The sequence below is a fragment of the Carlito syrichta genome, unplaced genomic scaffold (genome assembly GCF_000164805.1).
Source record: "Carlito syrichta isolate Samal-C Ts95f unplaced genomic scaffold, Tarsius_syrichta-2.0.1 Scaffold307991, whole genome shotgun sequence".
NCBI classification, from domain to species: Eukaryota; Metazoa; Chordata; class Mammalia; order Primates; family Tarsiidae; genus Carlito; species Carlito syrichta.
Window position 1 is genome coordinate 313,218 of NW_007252087.1, and position 18,561 is coordinate 331,778.

An 18,561-nucleotide genomic window follows, 5' to 3' on the forward strand; every position below is an offset into this window, starting at 1 on the left:
CAGGGATCACACATTTCATGTATAGGTGGGGATGCCAGGATATGAACCTATGTAGTCTAATTTCAAACTTGGGTCCTTATGGACACATAAGGAGGTCCCCCAAAAAAGCCGAATTTATCTATAAAAATTGTGTATTTATTTTTACACGTTTAAACTTTAATCACCTTCAAAGTATACCTATTGAGACACTTTTTCCACTGCTCAAAACAGTTTTTGAACTCATCAATTTTGATACCTTGTAGTGCAAAAAAAAAAAAAAGTTGAGGTGAGAGGTGAATAGGGAGGGTGGGTCACAAAGGTAGTACTGTTTTTTGGTCAAAAACTACTGAACACTCACCCCGGTGTGGGCACGTATGCTTACAAATCACCGTCGTGAAATTCACTGAAGTCGAACACAGACTCTCACAGCAACACTAGCTGGTACACTGATGCCAATGGATTTCTAGAACACTTATCTGAGGGGGAAACCTGTACTACAAGGGGCCCACCTTCCAAAAAATAATTCTAGATTTTTTGGGGTCCCCTCATACTGCATCAAGGAAGGAATAGACCCGTGATCAGAATGTTGGGCTGCTCCGAAAAGTAAGAAGCCCCAAGTTATAGTAGGAAAAGTGAAAGCTCTGAAGTCAGAAGACCTGTGTTTAAAACCAGGATTTCACATGCGCTATGTGGTCTTTAAACTCTCTGAGCCCCTTCTACATGGTAGGGGTAATTCTACTTGCCATACCCACCTTACCAGGTTGTTGTGAAGATCAAATGAAGTTACGTGTATGAATGTACATTATAAACCCCAAAGCCCCATAAAAATGTTGCTGTTATTATTGCATCATCGTGAGAGGAGTATTGTAACAAGTATACAAAAGATTTGTCTCGGTGGCGGGCAGATGACCCCCAAAGTTTGTTTTCAGCTGCGAGCAGAGATCTTGTATGCAAAGCAGGGTTTAAAAAACAACAACATTGAAGAGTATGGGTTTGAATGTTGTTAAGTGTTTTATAAATAGCTGCATAATTAGCATGTACTTACTGCAAAAAGTATACATAATATTTTATTCCCTGTTGTAGGCTGTAATGAATCTACTACCTCGACATCCTGGGAGGTTTTCACTTACTTTCTCCATGATAATTTTAATACATGGAACCATTATTAGCTGAATTAAGAATAAGTAAATGAGCAGTTAAAAAAAAATACAGAAAAATTACAGGTGCCTGTGGTGAGTAAGATAATAACTAGGTAAAAATATATGAAATAATTACAGTGTTTGAACGGCAGAGCCGGCATGAGGAAAATGACTCAATGGAATATTAAGCCTGCTGTTAGCAGGATAGAAAGACTGTAGCCTACACCGTGGCCTTTACCTCTGCTGATTCTCAGCCCAAATACCTCACTGAAAACAGATCCAGTCCGTCCTCAGTCACAAGTACATGATGACAAAGGAGGTGATTCATTTCAATGAAGCTGTAGTCACTCTGAAAGTTTGGCATCCTGTGGATTAAATAGCCAATGACTAAATATTTTGTTTAGATGATATACCAGATATTTTGGAATTTGTGTAGACTTAGTGTACCTGGTGGCATTGAAAACTTTATGAACTTACTTAGAATGTACCCGTGATCTGTATTTAGCATCTTGACAAAATGGAATTTCAGGTAATTTAAACAAAGACTGTGATATTTTTGAAGATTTTTTTTTTTTTGTGGAAAAGTGCATTATATGTAGCATTCCAAATAGGGTGATTGAATTGTTTGAAGCAATCCGTCAACCATGAAACATCAAAGAGTTTTGTGTTTCTGTGTGCCCAGTTCTTTGGTAGAAAAATGTAGAGATTCACCAGGAGCTTAAGATATGGTTCCAAGCCGGGCTCGGTGGCTCAGCCTGTAATCCTGCGCTTTGGGAGGCTGAGGTGAGTGGATTGCCCAATCCCGTGGGTTCGAGACGCTCCTGGGCAACTTGGCAAGACCTCATCTCTCCAACAAATCAAAAAATCAGCCGGGCTTGGTAGCGCGCCTGTAGTTCCAGCTACTTGGAAGGTTGAGGCGGAAGGATCGCCGGAGCCCAGCAGGTCGAGGCTGCGATGGCCGGGAGCGGCCACTGCACTCCAGTCTGGGCAACAGAGTGAGACTCCAACTCAAAAAAAAAAGATATGGTTCCTGCTGTGAAGGATTCTGACTTAATGCTCCTGGATGGTCAAAAGTCTTTATTACAGGTTAAGTATTGTAATCTGAAATTTTAAAATGCTCCAAAATTTGCAACTTTTTGAACTCTGACATGACACTCAAAAGAAATACTTAGACCAGCCTAAGCAACTTGGTGAGACCTTGTCTCTACAAAAAAATTTTTTAAAATTAGCCAGGCCTGGTGATGCGCACCTGTAGTTCCTGTAGTTCCAGGTACTTGGAAGACTGAGGCGGAAGGATCACCTAGCCCAGCAGATAGAGGCTGCGGTGGCCTGTGCAGGCTGCCGCTCTCCAGCCTGGGCGACAGAGTGAGACTCCAACTCAAAAAAAAAGAAAGAAATACTCATTGGAGCATTTCAGATTCTAGATTTCCAGCTTAGGGATGCTGAGCTGGTAAATGTAATGCTGTTTCCAAGCATTTCAGATAAGAGATACTCAACCTGTATAAGACAAAGTTCAAGTTGGAATTTGGTCAGTAGATTAAACGGTGTCTGGTTAGTAGCAGTGAGCCACTGCTTTCCCAATTGCCAGGCATGAGACCAAGCAGAGGGAGCTCATTGAGACATAGCAATTCTCTGCCTCCCTACGTGTCAGATTAGCAAGGCTGCAACAGTTAACTCTTGATTTTTTTGCTTGTGCTTTGTCTGTTTTGAGGGTTTGGGGGGATCAATTTCTATATCTCAGGTGGATTTCCTGTTTCCCAACAAACTTCTAAATCACTAGGCTCTGCTACATAATATATGTTTAGATAAAGAAATTAACATCAATAGTAGACAAAACACAAAAGTATAGATAGGTTAAAAAAAAAAAAGAGTACTAGGGAGGGGAATAAGAAAACTGGGTTCTAGTCCCAAGAATTCCTATGATAAATTTGGAAAAATCACTTCATTCTGCCTCAGTTTATTTACCTCTAAGATGATGGAGTTGAAGGAAATACAATCAAATCAAAGTGTTCTGGAAACACAGATTTTTGTGATTCTGTGACTCATCTGAAATCAACTCAGTGTGTCAGTGATGAATTTGGCCACTTAAACGCCACCACGCCTGACTAATTTTTTGCTTTATTGTAGAGACGAGATCTTGCCATGTTGCCCAGACTGATCTTGATTCCCTGGGCTCAGGCAATCCTCTTGCCTCCACCTCCCAAAGTGCTGGGATTACAGGCATGAGCATCCGCGCCCAGCCAGCCATTCCTTAATTGTGTTTAAAATACCAATTCAGTAAATAATTCTAGATTCTCTTGTAGTCTTAAAAAAGCAGAACTCTATGAGACACTAGAAACATGTTGTCTTTCTGTATCTCTTTTTCCATGCGTTTAGGCAGCCATATTGCTTCTTGCCTGAACCCAGCTGTCTTGGTATCGTGAGTCATTTAAAAGCCGGGCTCGGTGGCTCAACCTATAATCCCGCGCTTTGGGAGGCTGAGGTGAGTGGATTGCCTGAGCCCGCGAGTTCGAGACCCGCCTGGGCAACTTGGCGAGACCTCATCTCTACAAGAAATCAAAAATTAGCCGGGTGTGGTAACTCACGCCTGTAGTTCCAGCTACTTGGAAGGCTGAGGCGGAAGGATCGCTGGAGCCCAGCAGGTCGAGGCTGCGGTGGCCTGGAGCGGCCACTGCACTCTAGTCTGGACTCCAACTCAAAAAATAAAAATGAAATAAAAAATAAAAGTATCTCCTGATCATTTGACAAAAGCATTGGATTATTATGTATTTTATCATTTTAAAATCTGCTCATAATAATCTTTATGTGTGTGATACTCATTGACAATCCTTTCTAAATTGTTATTTGTCCTGGAGAAGAATTAGATTTTATTCCACGTAGGACTTTCTCCATCAAACAATGGATATCAATTTTAGCCAGAGAAGGCTTCTCCAACCTTCCTGATATGTTTGAATTTATGAACATGCTATCTCTGAAATGTTACTCTTTTAAAGTTGCACTTTTGGCATCATACTGAGACAAGGGAACTGCTGGGATAGTCTTTATTCTGTGGCTGCTACCTGAAAGGAATCATGAAACCTCAAAGTGTTTTGTGTTTCTGTGTGTCCAGTTCTTAGGTAGAAAATGTAGAGATTCACGAAGAGCTCCTCCCACCCTCAACCTACCTTTTATGTAGGAATTAAATAAAATCTAAAAGTCATATAAATCTAAAAGCCTGGGAAGGTTGTTATGGGAATAAATATAAACCCCAACACGTCATCTGTAACCATGTCAGGTATCATTAATTGGATATAAAGTCTTTCGTGTGTCCCATAAGTATGTGATTTAACAGACGGTTCAGGAATGGAACAATATGTGACCTGTGGAGAAACAGACTTCTTGAGTACATGGCCAGACTCAGCTATAAAAGTAGTATTGCTCCCACCCTCAGTTTAGTAAATAAACATCTAAAAGGGAAAGCTGACACTTTGTGAAATAAATCAGTGCTTCCTTTTCTTCCCCAGAGGCAAGAATACTTAACTTGCATGAGAAAAGGGAGAGAGCCCCTCCTAGTCCCTCTGAATTTGGTAGATTCTGTCTCCCACGAGGCCATGGGATTATTCAAGGACAAGGGCATTCAGCCCTGGTTGCTTAATTTATTGAATCAGCTCCAGGACACTTGGAACTTCAGAGAAAAAAATAATAATTTCTTTTCCACTAGGGTATTTGCTACCAGATACAATTATTCTTAATAATTTCATGAACCCAAGCACTAATGCCTAGTCACTGTAGCTACTGGTTAGGATAGTGGGGGGCAAACAGTAGAAAAAGCCTTGTCTAGCCCAGGCGTGGTGGCTCATACTAGTAATCCCAGCATTTTGGCAGGCGGAGTCGAGAGGACTGCCTGAGTCCAGGGATTCCAAACCAGCCAGGGCAACATGGTGAGACCTCGTCTCTGCAATAAATTTTTAAAAATTAGCAGGGCGTGGTGGTACGTGCCTGTAGTTCCAGCTACTTGGTAGGTTGAGGCAGAAGAATCACCTGAGCCCAGCAGGTTGAGGCTACAGTGAACGTGAGTATGCCACTGCACTTCATCCCGGGTGACAGAGTAAAAAAAAAAAGAAAAAAGAAAAGAAAAAGTCCTGTCTGGATTTGTAAGCCCTCCTGTTCATTCACTGAACAACCTTGGGCAGATCCCTCTGACCCTCAGTTTCTTTACCCATAAATATTCCCTTTTCAGGTTTGTGGAGAGCATTATTTGGTCACATGAATATATTGAGCCAATTTTATAAACTGTAAAGCTTTATAGACATGTAAAGTGTTGTTATATTAATCCTTCCAATCATGTATTCTATCTCTTATTGTAGATAAAAGACAGATTTTCCTAGCAGGAAAGAGGACAAGAAAAATCTTTGTCCTGACCCATAGAGACAATGTAGATTTAATTATCCTATCCCATGGCCCTACAAAGTAGCCACAGATGTACTGCTGATGTTATTGTTTCCGACATGCAAGTGTTGGCATTGCTTCCTTGAGTCAGGTCAAGATAACCTGGAAAGTTAGAATTATATCATTTGATACTAACTTGATATGTTAAACCATTGCAGCCTCATACAAGCAGGAAAGAATCTCCCTCTTTCTCTCTCTCTCTCTCTCATACACACACGTACACAAATACCTCCTTTTCAACATATTGTCCAATGTAATATTTCAGGTGAGTAGAGACTGTGCCCGTTGTATCAGCAGCTCATAGCATGATGCCTCAAAGTCACTTCTTAATTAATCATTGGTGAATCAATTTGAATGATTTATTTGCCTAGGTACTTGTAAAGCACTTTGCTGTATTTTCTGTAAAAATATTTAAATTTATTTGAAAATACATTTTCCTCTTTTTTTGAGATAAGGTCTCATTCTGTCACCCAGGCTGGAGTGCAATGGCGCGATCACAGCTCACCACAGCCTCCATCTCCTGGGCTCAGGTAATCCTTCCATCTCAGCCTCCTCTGTAGCTGGGACTACAGGCACGTGCCACACGTCTGGCTAGTTTTTTTATTTATTGTAGAGACAAGGTCTTGCTATGTTGCCCAGGTTGGTTTGGAACTCCTGGACTTAAGTGATCCTCTCACTTCAGCCTCCCAAAGTGCTGGGATTACAGGTGTGAGCCACTGCCTCTGGCTTCATTTATCTCTTAGAAACTACATTAGCACATTAATTGTCCTGTCTTGGGGTTATTTTTCTAAATTTAGACTATATATAAAATAAAAGCTTCCATTTCCTCCATATGTTTTTACTATCTTTGAGTGATTCAAAATGTACTCATGCTGCATGTATAAAGAAATAATTTAAGATTATAGTTTATATGATAACTCAGGGCACAGTGTGACATTCTTTTTGAAATTAATATGACATGATCGATGATCGAAAATTAAATCTGGGTCATTACTTTGTTAAACCCTGGTTGGGCCACGTGGTTCTTTGAGCTATGTCCACCATGTTTTCTAGCTTTGGTCCCCTCCCCTACCTTGGGGAGGTGAAGCTCCTCCCTCTTTTTCTCTAATTTACTTTCTAAATAAACTATATATTCCAATCTAAAAAAAGAAAAAGAAAATTTAATCCGCTCATTTTTCACAGTCCAAGGTCATCGGAAAGATTGTCTTTCACAGACACTAACCCTTAGATTTAGAACAGGGGTGCTAGGAAAGACACCTAGGCTGTGTCAGGTAGGGAATGTGACACAACCCACAATGGCATCATGATATTCAGGGTGGCCAGCTGAGGGAGCGAGCTCAGCCTAGCGGGCGCTCTAAAACACGTTAGTTTCAGACTTCAGAATTCCCACTGCCTCTTACATGTGTGGAGATTGGGCTTCACAGCCTACTCCCCTGCCCTCCATCTTAGCCATTCTTCTTCCAGTTGACTCCTGAGCCATAGAAATAAAAACAATAGTACCTGCCAAAACCTGGTATCCTCCAGTTTCTCCTCAAACACAAGTAACCATGAAAGTAAGCAAAAGAGAGCATGGGGGAAGGGTAGCAATGGATGTGCATGCTGTGAGTGCTGCTTGATTCTCTTTAAGTCCACCTTGCGTTATTGGTATTAAGTGTGATCGCTGAAAGAAAATTTGGAAATTCTTTCATCTCACCTCCTTACAGATCACCTCATTGCACAGATGAGTAAATAGAGGTCTACAGTGGCTATATGTGACTTTATCCAAAATCATATGTCTAGATGGTGGCAGCAAAAGGACTTGAACCCAGATAACCTCCCATTCTTGAGAGAACAAGTACATATTTTTCAGTCAGTCAAGAATTACTCATTTGGAACCCACCATGTACCTGACCATCCTCCTACATGCCATTAAAAAATGGTCAAAAAATATGAAGGAGGACCTAAAAAAAACCGGAATTATCTTTTGGAGTGCAGGCCCCTTGTGGGACAGGATTCCCCTGCTAGGTAAGTGTTCTAGGAACCCTAGAGCATCAGTGTACCAGCTTGCATTGTTGTGAGAGGCTTTGTTTGGCTTCAGCGCATTTTTTTTTTTGGAGATTCTTTCAACACATTTGTCCATTTCATGGTAGGTGATTTACGAGTGCACCTGGCCACACCCTGCTGAGTGTTCCAGCAGTTTTTGACCAAAAATGACCTGACTCCTGTGCCCTACACTTCCAATCTTGCCATAAGGGACTTTTTTGGGGGGGGGATTTGTTTCCCAGATGAAAAGTGTCCTCCAAGGGAAACATTTTGCTGATATGGAAGAGGTGAAACAAAAGACAACAGAAACACTAAAAGGCATCAAACTGTCGAGCTCAAAAGTTGTTTTGAGCAGTGGAAAAAGTGTCTCAATAGGTGTATTGCATCAAGCAAAGAGTACTTTGAAGGCGACTGAAGTTTAAACGTGTAAGAATAGACACACAACTTTTTATAAATAGATTCTGGGTTTTTGGGAGTTCCCCTTCATATAGTGCCCACTAAACATTGAGCACATGAGCACAAGGATGGGAACAACGGACACTGGCCACTGCTTAATGGAGGGAGGGAAGGAGGGAAGGTGGGCAACGAGGGATACAAAGTCACCCGTTGGGTACCACACCTATTATTGGGGTCAGGGGAGGGTTCATCAAAAGCCCAAGTCTTGCCCCCAAGCAATATACTTATGTAACAAATCTCGACGATTCTAAATGATAAATTAATATATAAATAAATGTAGTGTCCAGCATTGCAATTCTTTGGAAAGAAAAAACTGAGTTGTGAATGCATATAAGCAAGAGACCAAAGGGTTAATCAGAAAAGAAATAATTTTCACATAAAGTGATCTTTCTTCCTTTTTTTATTGCAAGCTCAGAGAGAATTGTAGCAATACAGGTTGAGCAATTTTCTTTTTTATGAATCTTGTGCTCAATTTATGAAAGCCATTTTGCAACCCATTTACATGCAGTAAACCTTTGCTTTAAGGTTCTGTCATTTACCTTGATCATGATTATTTATAGTCCTTTTAGAAAAGGCCCTTTGCTGGTTTAGCTCTCAAGCACCACACTGCCACAAGGCAGTCTTATACTGTGTCTTTTAAGGCAGAGGAGTAAGCTAAGACATGGCCAGTCTCAGAGTGAGGTGTGAGGCATGGGCATAGTATGTGATGGGAAGACAATGAATTGGAAACAGGAGTCTTGAGTTCACAACCAGCTCTGCGCTCTCACTAGGTAATCCTGGGCATTTATGCTACTTCAGTGTGTTTGTTCACTTGTAGAAATAGAATGGCACTTTCATCACAAAACTATAAAGCAGAGTGTAACTGAGGGATTTCGTGTGCAAGCTACATTGTCAGTTACAAAGAATAAGCTGTTTTATGAACTAATTGTCTGGCTATGAACTATAAATCACTGAAAAGGATTGATATGTCTAATCTAAAATATTCCTTGATCTCATCTACTGTTCTGCCTAATACACATGAGCACATCAACCAAGAGTAGGGACCTTTTCTTTTGGCACGTGGGAGGTACTCAACCAAGTATCTGTTGCGTTCATGAATAAATAAGATTTCTAGATGAAAGTCACTATGTTCCCCTCCCACTGTGGGAGCTTTTCTGTCCTCTCAATAAATCCTGATTTCTCACTAAAAAAAAAAAAAAAAAAGAATGTCACTATGTTAGGCATGGTATAGAATACAAGACAAGTAACATGTCATGCCAAATTTCAAGGGGCTTATAATTAGAATGGCAGCCATGAATGTGCAAAGAGTCAAGGAGATATGTCGTGGTTCTAGATGAGAGAAGACAGTGTGAAAGCGTGTCTGCGGCCCTCTCTGGAGGATTGATGCAGCAGGAACCTTTCCTCTTCTTAGCACTGGGGGAGTTCACCTCCAATCTCACCTTGCCCAACCATGCAACTCTTTGTATCAGCCATGGTCCCAGCACCACTTAGATGCCTGCTGGAAAGGGTTTAATGGAAATGCATATAATAAAGGGGAATGTAGAGATGTGGGCGGAATTATGGGGACCAAAAAGAGTTGGCAAGGCACAGGCTATCAGGGAATGAGAGCTGGAGCCCAGCACAAGAATCCTTGAAAATCCCAAGTCCAAGTGGAACCAGTAAAGGTCAAGTCAATTGGACAACTGTCAAGTCAAAGTTGGCAGGAGTTAACAAGAGTTTGTATGTATTTGGTACAGACGCTTTATGTGGGCTTTTCCTTGAGGTCTCAGGCCTCCCTGTCTAGACATAGAACTCTATATCTAAAGGACTAGCTTTCTGAAGCTGGGATCTGTCACTGTTTGCCTCTGCAAGTAGTATGTGAAATGGCTAATGTCTTCCTTGACACCTCGGCACTTACCACGCACAGCCTTCGCAAGGTACAGAACAGGAGAAGATGGACTATGCCTTCAACAATAAAAGACGAGTCATCCGCCTGGTCCTACAGTGGGCAGCCATGTGTGGAGACCTCCTCCAAGAGGATGACGTGGCCATGGCCTTCCTGGAGGTATGGCAGGGAGGGGGGTCATCCCTTCCAAGAATGCACCTCTGTCCTATAATATAGGGACCTACCGTTTAGTCACGGCAGCTTTCCTGGAGAGACTGTAATTGCAAATTCTAGACTGTTAGCATGTTCATTCATCAGAAAGGTATTGTAGAAAAAGGAAAGAAAAACATCCTTCATTACCCGACCATTCTAATTCAATAACTGGTAGCATTTTAATGTATCGTCATCTCATCTCCTTTGTATACTTAATGTTGTTGTAATTACACAGTACCCAACATTTTGCAGGCTGCTTTTTCCATTTAACTTTCTATAAGCATTTTTTCTCTCAGTACACTCCTTATAATAAAAATCTCTAAAGACCATTAAGCAACTATGTCACAGATACATATATATATATATATTTTTTGAGTTGGAGTCTCACTCTGTTGCCCAGACTGGAGTGCAGTGGCACGCTCCCGGCCACCGCAGCCTTGACCTGCTGGGCTCTGGCCATCCTTCCGCCTCAGCCTTCCAAGTAGCTGGAACCACAGGTGCGCACTACCACACCCGGCTAATTTTTTTGATTTATTGTAGAGATGAGGTCTCGCCAAGTTGCCCAGGCGGATCTCGAACCTGCGGGCTCAGGCAATCCACTCACCTCGGCCTCCCAAAGCGTGGGATTATAGGCTGAGCCACCGAGATATAGTTATTTCTTCCCAAATTGTTAAATATTCGTAGCATTTTTGGTTTTCGCCCTCCTAGAATTATAGTGCAGTGAACATTTTTGTGCAAGTAAGTCTGTCCTTGGTTATGTTCCTAGAACTGGGATGACTAGAGCTAATGGTAGGTATTTTTGAGTGGAGTGGAGCAGATTATTTTATTGAGGAATTGCTAGAACAGGAAGTGGTAGACCATGACAGTAGTTCTCAAACACTGCTCTAAATTTCTCTTTCCCTTCCCAGAGCTCTAGCGCCCTACGACAGCCTTGATCCTGACATTTAACCCCTTAGTTACTCACTCTCTCCTCCAAAATTTAGATGAAGACCTTACTTCTGTGCGGGCAAAAGGCAACGTCACTTTCATTTCAAACCTTTTCAGTCTGTGTGTTCTAAAATGAATCATCCAAAAGAACCACCCACCTCTCTCCTTTTTAACTATTATTTCACAAGCAGAGAGGTAAGGCAGGGAGGAGAGGTGGGCCATGAGAGTCCATTGATGCTGTGGAATGAAGTGTTTTGAAAATGTGAGGAGTACTAGTAGCTAGGGGACGTATGTTGACTCATGGCTGATTCGTGGCCTCCTCCTCCTATTGAGTACAGGACCATTTTGCAGATGGTCTAAAGTGGTAGCCAAGCTGTCACTGCTCTGGTTCTCATCATCTGCCATGGAGGCCACTGCTCTCAGGCAAAGTTGGCACACCTGCTGGTGCAAGGTGCTCAGGACAGTTCCCAGGAGGTCAGCACAGTGTCCCGATGGCACAAACTCAGCATGCATCCAATGTGGTGCTGAAGACCAAGCCTACATTTTACTGCCAACAATTAACCAGAACGAGTGGTAGTTAAACAACAAATATTAAAATAATGTTAAAATGAATATTGAAATTCCCCTGAAAAAAATATTGAGGTAAAAAATTGTCTTAGGCTGGACACAGTGGCTCACGTTGTATCCCAGCACTTTGGGAGGCTGAGCAGGAGAATTGCTTGAACCCAGGAGTTCGAAACTAGCCTGGGCAACATAGTGAGACCTTGTCGCTACAAAAAAAAAAAAAAAAAAAGAAAGCCAAGAATGGTGTCGCATGCCTGTAGTCCCAGCTACTCAGGAGGCTGAGGCAGAAGGATTGCCTGAGCCCAGGAGATTGAGGCTGCGGTCAACCATGTTGGTGCCCCTGCATTCCTGCCGGGGTGACAGAGTCTTCAACTCAAAAAAAAAAGTGCTCTAAGTATGGACTATAAAATGACCCATTCTAAAACAATGCATCACATTGCCTTTCATATAAACATATTATAATCAATTCATTTGCAACTTATTTTAAATTGAACTTTTTATTTTGATGTAATATATCTAACATACAGTTCCATTTTAATCATTTTTAAGTGTACGATGCAGTGGCATTCGTTTCATTCTCCATGTTGTGCAGTCATCACCACCATCTATTTCCAGAACTTCTTCTCATAAGCGATTTTGAATTTAGATATAGTGTAACATTTTCTTTCTTTTTTTTTTTTTAAATTCCTCCAGGCCATAAAACCATGGTCTGGAGATGCTGGCGAGCAGATGACGTAGGGACATGTCTTTTTTGCTCATTACAGAAGCATGTGCCTTCTGCAGTTCTTGTTAAAAGCCTGTGACCTTTGCCAATTACAGGAGTTTTATGTGTCTGTATCAGATGATGCCCGGATGATTGCTGCCCTCAAGGAGCAACTGCCGGAGCTGGAGAAGATTGTCAAACAAATGTAAGGAAGGGCTTGGCTTTGGGGGTATGCCTTTATCACGTGAGTGCCTGCCTCGTGATCAAAATATCTTCCAAACATCCTTTGCCCACAAGGAAGGCTTCTGCTGGCCTTTCAACAGCCATGCAGTGTTCTGGCTTGAGTAGACTGAACCGAGGGCATAGGTGGTACAGTAGGCCAGATGAGCAGAAGGACTGGAATTCTGTTCATTCTGCACTGGAAGGCCGCCAAGAGAAAGACTGGGAAGGAACGACCCCCCTTTGTAGAGTCCAACTCCATGAACTTAGGTCCCATAGGTTCAAAGCAGTGAAATTAGCAATAAAATAGTCAGTGACATGTAAAGAAAACTTGAGGGCAATTGCGTATATGGAAAATTCACTTTCTGCTGCCAAAGCTGTTGGTGGTGAACATTTGTGTCCTCTCAAGGAAAACAGAAGTTTTTCACATGTTGTTACTTGAGCTATAGATTAAATACAGTACTAGAGAATGCTGGATAGACTTTGAGAGCTAGAAATCCTGACTTTGAACATCACTTCTGCCAAGGATCTGCCTATGACAAGAGCTGTTGTTTTTGCTGTCCCCTGCGCTTTGGTCTCTTAGTATTAAAATGAAGAGGCACATACTCATATGCCCTCCTGAAGAGATTCCATGATTTTATTTCCTAACGTAAAATTAAAATTATATACAAATAAAGCAATTTAAAGTAATAATAGACCTGATGCAGTCCCAGCACTTTGGGAGGCCGAAGTGGGACGATCACTTGAGCCCAGGAGTTTGAGACCAGCCTGGGCAACATAGCGAGACCTTGTCTCTACAAAAAAATCAGCCAGGTTTGGTGGCACATGCCTGTAGACTCATCTACTCAGGAGGTGGAAGCACCGCCTGAGCTCAGGAGGTCTAGGCTGCAATGAGCCATGATCCTGTCACTGTACTCCAGCCTGGGTGACAGAGTGAGACCCCAACTTAAAAAAATAAAAAGAAAGAAAGCAGTCATAGCAATGGTGTTAAGTAATGTGCTTTCTCTACTTCTCGTAGCTCAGAAGATACAAAGGCACCACAAAAGAAGGTAAGTGAAATGGATTCTGAATTTCTGTGCCCTGTGGTATTACAAGTCTCCAGAAATATATTACAGTATCTCTCTCTATATATATGATTTACTTTTTGTAATTACAACATATGTTATCTTCATTTCTTGACTCCACTTGCTTCTCAGATGCGTTTCCTCTGAGTGGCTGGTGCACTTTGGTCATGCTCCCTGATGGCACGTGTTGTGGTTTTGCTTTTACAGCACAAAGTTCTTCTGCAGCAGTTCAACACAGGTGACGAGCGAGCCCAGAAGCGCCAGCCCATCCGCGGCTCTGATGAGGGTGAGAATTCTCTTCCAGCCTATGGTTGTGTCGATTATTTAGAATCCAATTCAAATCTTCCCTCCGGGAATCCTCACCATGGACCCACAGAATAGCTTCTCCTGGAGGCAAGCCGTTGCAGTCCAATGATGATGATGATTATGAGTCAGAGTCTCACTCTGTTGCCCAGGCTGGAGTGCAGTGGCATGCTCAAGGCCATGGCCACGTAGACCTCCTAGGCTCAGGCAATCCTTCCACCTCAGCCCTCCAAGTAGCTGGAACTACAGGCACATGCCACCACAACCAGCTAATTTCTTTATTTATTGTAGAGACAAGGTCTCGCCATGTTGCCCAGGCTGGTCTCTCACTCCTCAGCTCCATCTCCCAAACCGCTGGGATTACAGGCATGAGCCACCACACCCAGAAGTCCAATGATTTATGTTTTCTTTGTTTTTTAAACTTTAAAATTCTTGATTTTAAAGATGTAGGGTACAATTCAGGGTTAGGTATACAAATGTTCACTATGCAGGTACTCTTGCTGAAATTTATGTTTTCAAACTCTTGTGCCTGGAGTCGAGGTGCTTGTCTGCCCTTCCCTGATTCTGCCTCTCCCTGACTAACATGTTTCTTGGAGGAAATGAAGGTGATCCCAGGACCTGATTGTCAGGCTTGCCCAGCTCTGGGAAAGGCCGGTGGGGAGGTAGCTGGCACCTTGTGGGTGCCTAAAAGAAGGTGGAACATGAGCATCCTGCCCCAGGACAGCCTCTGGCTCTGCACACAGCCTCCTTAGTACCCATCAGGGAGGGGAAGGTGCTGGCTTTTATTGTTGGATTATTTATCTTCCCCCTGGGATTCCTAACCATGAACCAAAGAATAACTTCTCCTGGAGGCACCCCGTTGCAATCCAGTGATGATGATTATTATAATGAGTCAGAGTCTCATTCTTGTTGCCCAGGCTGGAGTGCAGTGGCACGCTCACGGCCACAGCCACCTAGACCTCCTAGGCTCAGGCAATTCTTCTACCTCAGCCCTCCAAGTAGCTGCAACTACAGGGACACACCAAAGAACCACAACCCAAAATAATCACAATAATGATAATAAAAATTTCATTTTAGCTGGGCACAGTGGTTCATGCCTGTAATCCTAGCACTTTGGGAGACTGAGATGGGAGGATTGCTTGAGCCTAGGAGCTCAAGACCAGACTAGGCAACATAGTGTGAGATTATCTCTACAAAAAAAAAATCAAAAAATTAGTCAGACACAGTGGCACCCTCCTGTAATCCGCTATCCAGGAGGCTGAGGCAATCACCTGAGCTCAGGAGGTTGAGGTTGTAGTGAGCCTTGATCATGCCACTGCACTCCAGCCTGGGTGACAGAGTGAGAAGCTAACTCAAGAAAAGAAAGGTTTTCTTCATTTTAGGCCAAAATGAATCTTGTAATTTAAGCCCCACGTATCACAGTAACTGGTATTACTTCCAGGAGTTTTATGTGAGCCTGTGGGTGCCATATATACGGGTCTGCTGGGCTAGGTCAGCTGAGCTAAATCCCAATCCCAAAGCACACAAACTGGGGAAGCAAACGAGCAGGAATGTCAACATAGACTCACAGCCAAGGCAGAGGCACTATTGTGTGCAGAGGTGTTCATATTGGCTCCCTGCCGCCACTCAAGGCCACGATGGTCTATTAATCACCCACAGTGTGGCACTTCAGACCCAGAACGTAGGCTTAACGATACTTTCTGTTTTTCCCCATGACCTATTTGTGGGGTTTTTACTCATATTTGTTGCTGTTTCTAGTTGGGGTCAGCAGCCACATGTGTCCCCATTCTTAGACCAATACAAAGATAAGCAGTTTTAGTAGGGGGCGGGCATAGAGTTAGACGAGTGTGAATAAATACAATGGTAAGAATGGCAAGACAATGACAATTCGGGGGAATGTCTAAACATTTTTCATAACTTATGACTTGTTTGGTTTTTTTTAAGAACGCCCGAGTCTGATTTGCCACATTGTTTCTGCCTTTGCTAGTTCTGTTTAAGGTCTATTGCCTGGACCACACCTACACAACCATCCGGGTACCAGTGGCTGCCTCAGTGAAGGAAGTCATCAGTGCAGTTGCCGACAAGCTGGGCTCTGGGGAAGGCCTGATCATAGTCAAGATGAGTTCTGGAGGAGGTAACAACCTTAATTAGTATTTTGGGCTTCTGCAAAATGGAACATCTCATCTAAACAGAGACCACGCAAGGAGTTAGTGTCACCATTTTAGGCTGACTCAGAAGAATGCACTGGTGCTGTGTATGCTCCTACAAAGAACAGAAATGGTGTGGTTGGAAGTCAGCTGAGTGTCTAATATCCCTTATCTTGTAGGTACCCACTTTAAAGCAGAAAGAAGTGGAGTGGTTGTTTTTTTTTTTGAGTTGGAGACTCCGGTGATCCTTCCGCCTCAACCTTCCAAGTAGCCGGAACTACAGGCACACACTACCATGCCCAGCTAATTTTTGATTTATTGTAGAGATGAGGTCTCACCAAGTTGCCCAGGCGGGTCTCAAACCCGCGGGCTCAGGCAATCCAAGAAGTGGAGTGATTTATCTGAGGTGGCTGGAACTGAGAGGACTCTGGTATGGATGCCAACTTGGAGTTATTTCAGTATTATAAACCCTAATCCAAAAAAGCTTAAGGCTTTGCAACCCTGAGAAACATGGACCCCAAGAGGGAATCTAACTTGACAAACTCAAGCCCATAGGTTTCTACAAGTCTGAAGTCAGAGGTAGTCAGAGGCCAACTCTTTTCAGTTGATGATTGTTCCCTTCCTTACCCAGTAGAGAAGCAGAAGCCCCACTCATCAAACGAAACGAGCACTATCACCCTCACCAGGGAATTATAATTCATTTCATTGTCCCTGATTACTCTTTGCTTCCCTGAAATGGCATTTATTCATTCATCAAATATTTACGGGCCACTTAGTGTGATTGTGACAAGAGAAGATGAGTGAGACACAGCCCGCTTCCCCAAGGTGTTCCCAGGTGAGGGAAGAGGGAGACAGTAACAGTCGCTATCCATGCAGGCAAGGGTTTTAGGAACCGCCCGCCATGTTGCAGGAGAGACTGGAGGAAGGACCAGTAAAGCTAATGATTTGACAGCCATTTGAGGGATTCTTCAGCACAAGTGAGCCATTTCTACAGTGTTTTAAGGCCAATGATTCTATTAATGTAGGATTATTATTATTATTTTAGTTGAAGTCTTACTCCGTCGCCCAGTCTGCAGTGCAGTAACATGCTCACAGCCACCGCAGCATCAACCTGCTGGGCTCCAGCAATCCTTCCACCTCAGCTTTCCAGGGTAGCTGAAACTGCAGGTGCACATTACTGTGCCTGGCTAATTTTTTATTTTATTTTAGAGACAAGGTCTCGCCAAGTTGCCCAGGCTGGTCTCGAACCTGCAAGCTCAGTCATGTAGGATTTTAAAGTGCATGTTAGAGTCCCAAGTTCTCCCCTTCTGTTTCTGTCCCAGTTGAGCTTGTCAAGCTAGATTCCTTCTTGGGGTCCATGCTTCTCAGGGCTGCAAAGCCTTAAGGGTTTTTTGATTCGGGTTTATACAAAAGAACTCCAGAGCCGGGCTTGGTGGCTCAGCCTGTAATCCCGCGCTTTGGGGGAGGCTGAGGCGAGTGGATTGCCTGAGTCCGCGGGTTTGAGACCCGCCTGGGCAACTTGGCGAGACCTCATCTCTATAATAAATCAAAAATTAGCCGGGCGTGGCAGCGTGCGCTTGTGTTCCAGCTACTGGGAAGGCTGAGGTGGAAGGATCGCCAGAGCCCAGCAGGTTGAGGCTACAGTGGCCGGGAGCAGCCACTGCACTCCAGTCTGGGTGACAGAGTGAGACTCCAACTCAAAAAAAAAAAAAAAAAAAAAGAACTCCAGGCTGGCATCTACACTGGAGTTCTCTCAGTCCCAGCCACCTCAGATAAATCACTCCCCTTCTTTCTGCCTTCAAGTGGGTACCTACAAGATAGGGAATACTAGACTAGATCGCTTGTCCTCGACAATCCCGCTGCACATTCTTTCTCCAGGTCTTTACCCACATGTCAGTGTCTCCCTGAGACCTTCCTCCTTCCTTTCCTTGATTCCCTTTCTAAAATGTTTACCTCATCCTCTTATACATGCTACCTAGCCCCATCCCCTGCTGTATTTTTTCTCCTCGTCACTTCTCACTCTCTAACATATTGATCTTGTTCATTGCCTGGATCTCCCACTATGTGTGATATACAGTAAATGCGAAATAAATATTAGGTCGATGCATAAGTTCATAGCGTTAATAGTTGCCCATGGAATGCAAATGTCACATGATGATTGATTCGTCACAGTTCATCACATTGACCGATTCTTGGGTTGACTGACAAGGACCATCGTGGACTAAAGCATTTAAACAGTCTTCATCAAAGCCCAGGGGTCTTCCTGAATACGGAGAATCACTCAGGTCACAGTGGCCCCCTTTGAAATGACAAAACTATTTTCTTTTTTTTTTTTTTGAGTTGGAGTCTCACTCTGTCACCCAGACTGGAGTGCAGTAGCTGTTCCCGGCCACTGCAGCCTCGCCTGCTGGGCTCCGGTGATCCTTCCACCTCAGCCTTCCAAGTAGCTGGAACTCCAGGCGCGCGCTACCAAGCCCGGCTAATTTTTTTGATTTATTGTAGAGATGAGGTCTCGCCAAGTTGCCCAGGCGGG

The 18,561-nt window shown here is 43.2% G+C and overlaps 1 protein-coding gene across 7 annotated transcripts in view; it reads left to right on the plus strand.

Moving 5' to 3' along the window:
* The window catches only part of RAPGEF4 (Rap guanine nucleotide exchange factor 4), a 337,463-nt gene that overhangs the window by 288,583 nt on the left and 30,319 nt on the right, over nucleotides 1-18,561 (plus strand). For 6 of the 7 annotated variants that reach the window (XM_008064745.2, XM_008064746.2, XM_021715884.1 and 3 more), the window contains 5 exons: nucleotides 9,918-10,068; nucleotides 12,412-12,500; nucleotides 13,533-13,563; nucleotides 13,786-13,864; nucleotides 15,869-16,015. In XM_008064745.2, coding sequence (XP_008062936.1) covers nucleotides 9,918-10,068; nucleotides 12,412-12,500; nucleotides 13,533-13,563; nucleotides 13,786-13,864; nucleotides 15,869-16,015 — 497 coding nt within the window. The remainder of the gene's footprint in view (nucleotides 1-9,917; nucleotides 10,069-12,411; nucleotides 12,501-13,532; nucleotides 13,564-13,785; nucleotides 13,865-15,868; nucleotides 16,016-18,561) is intronic. The other variant, XM_008064747.2, reaches the window with a different exon arrangement.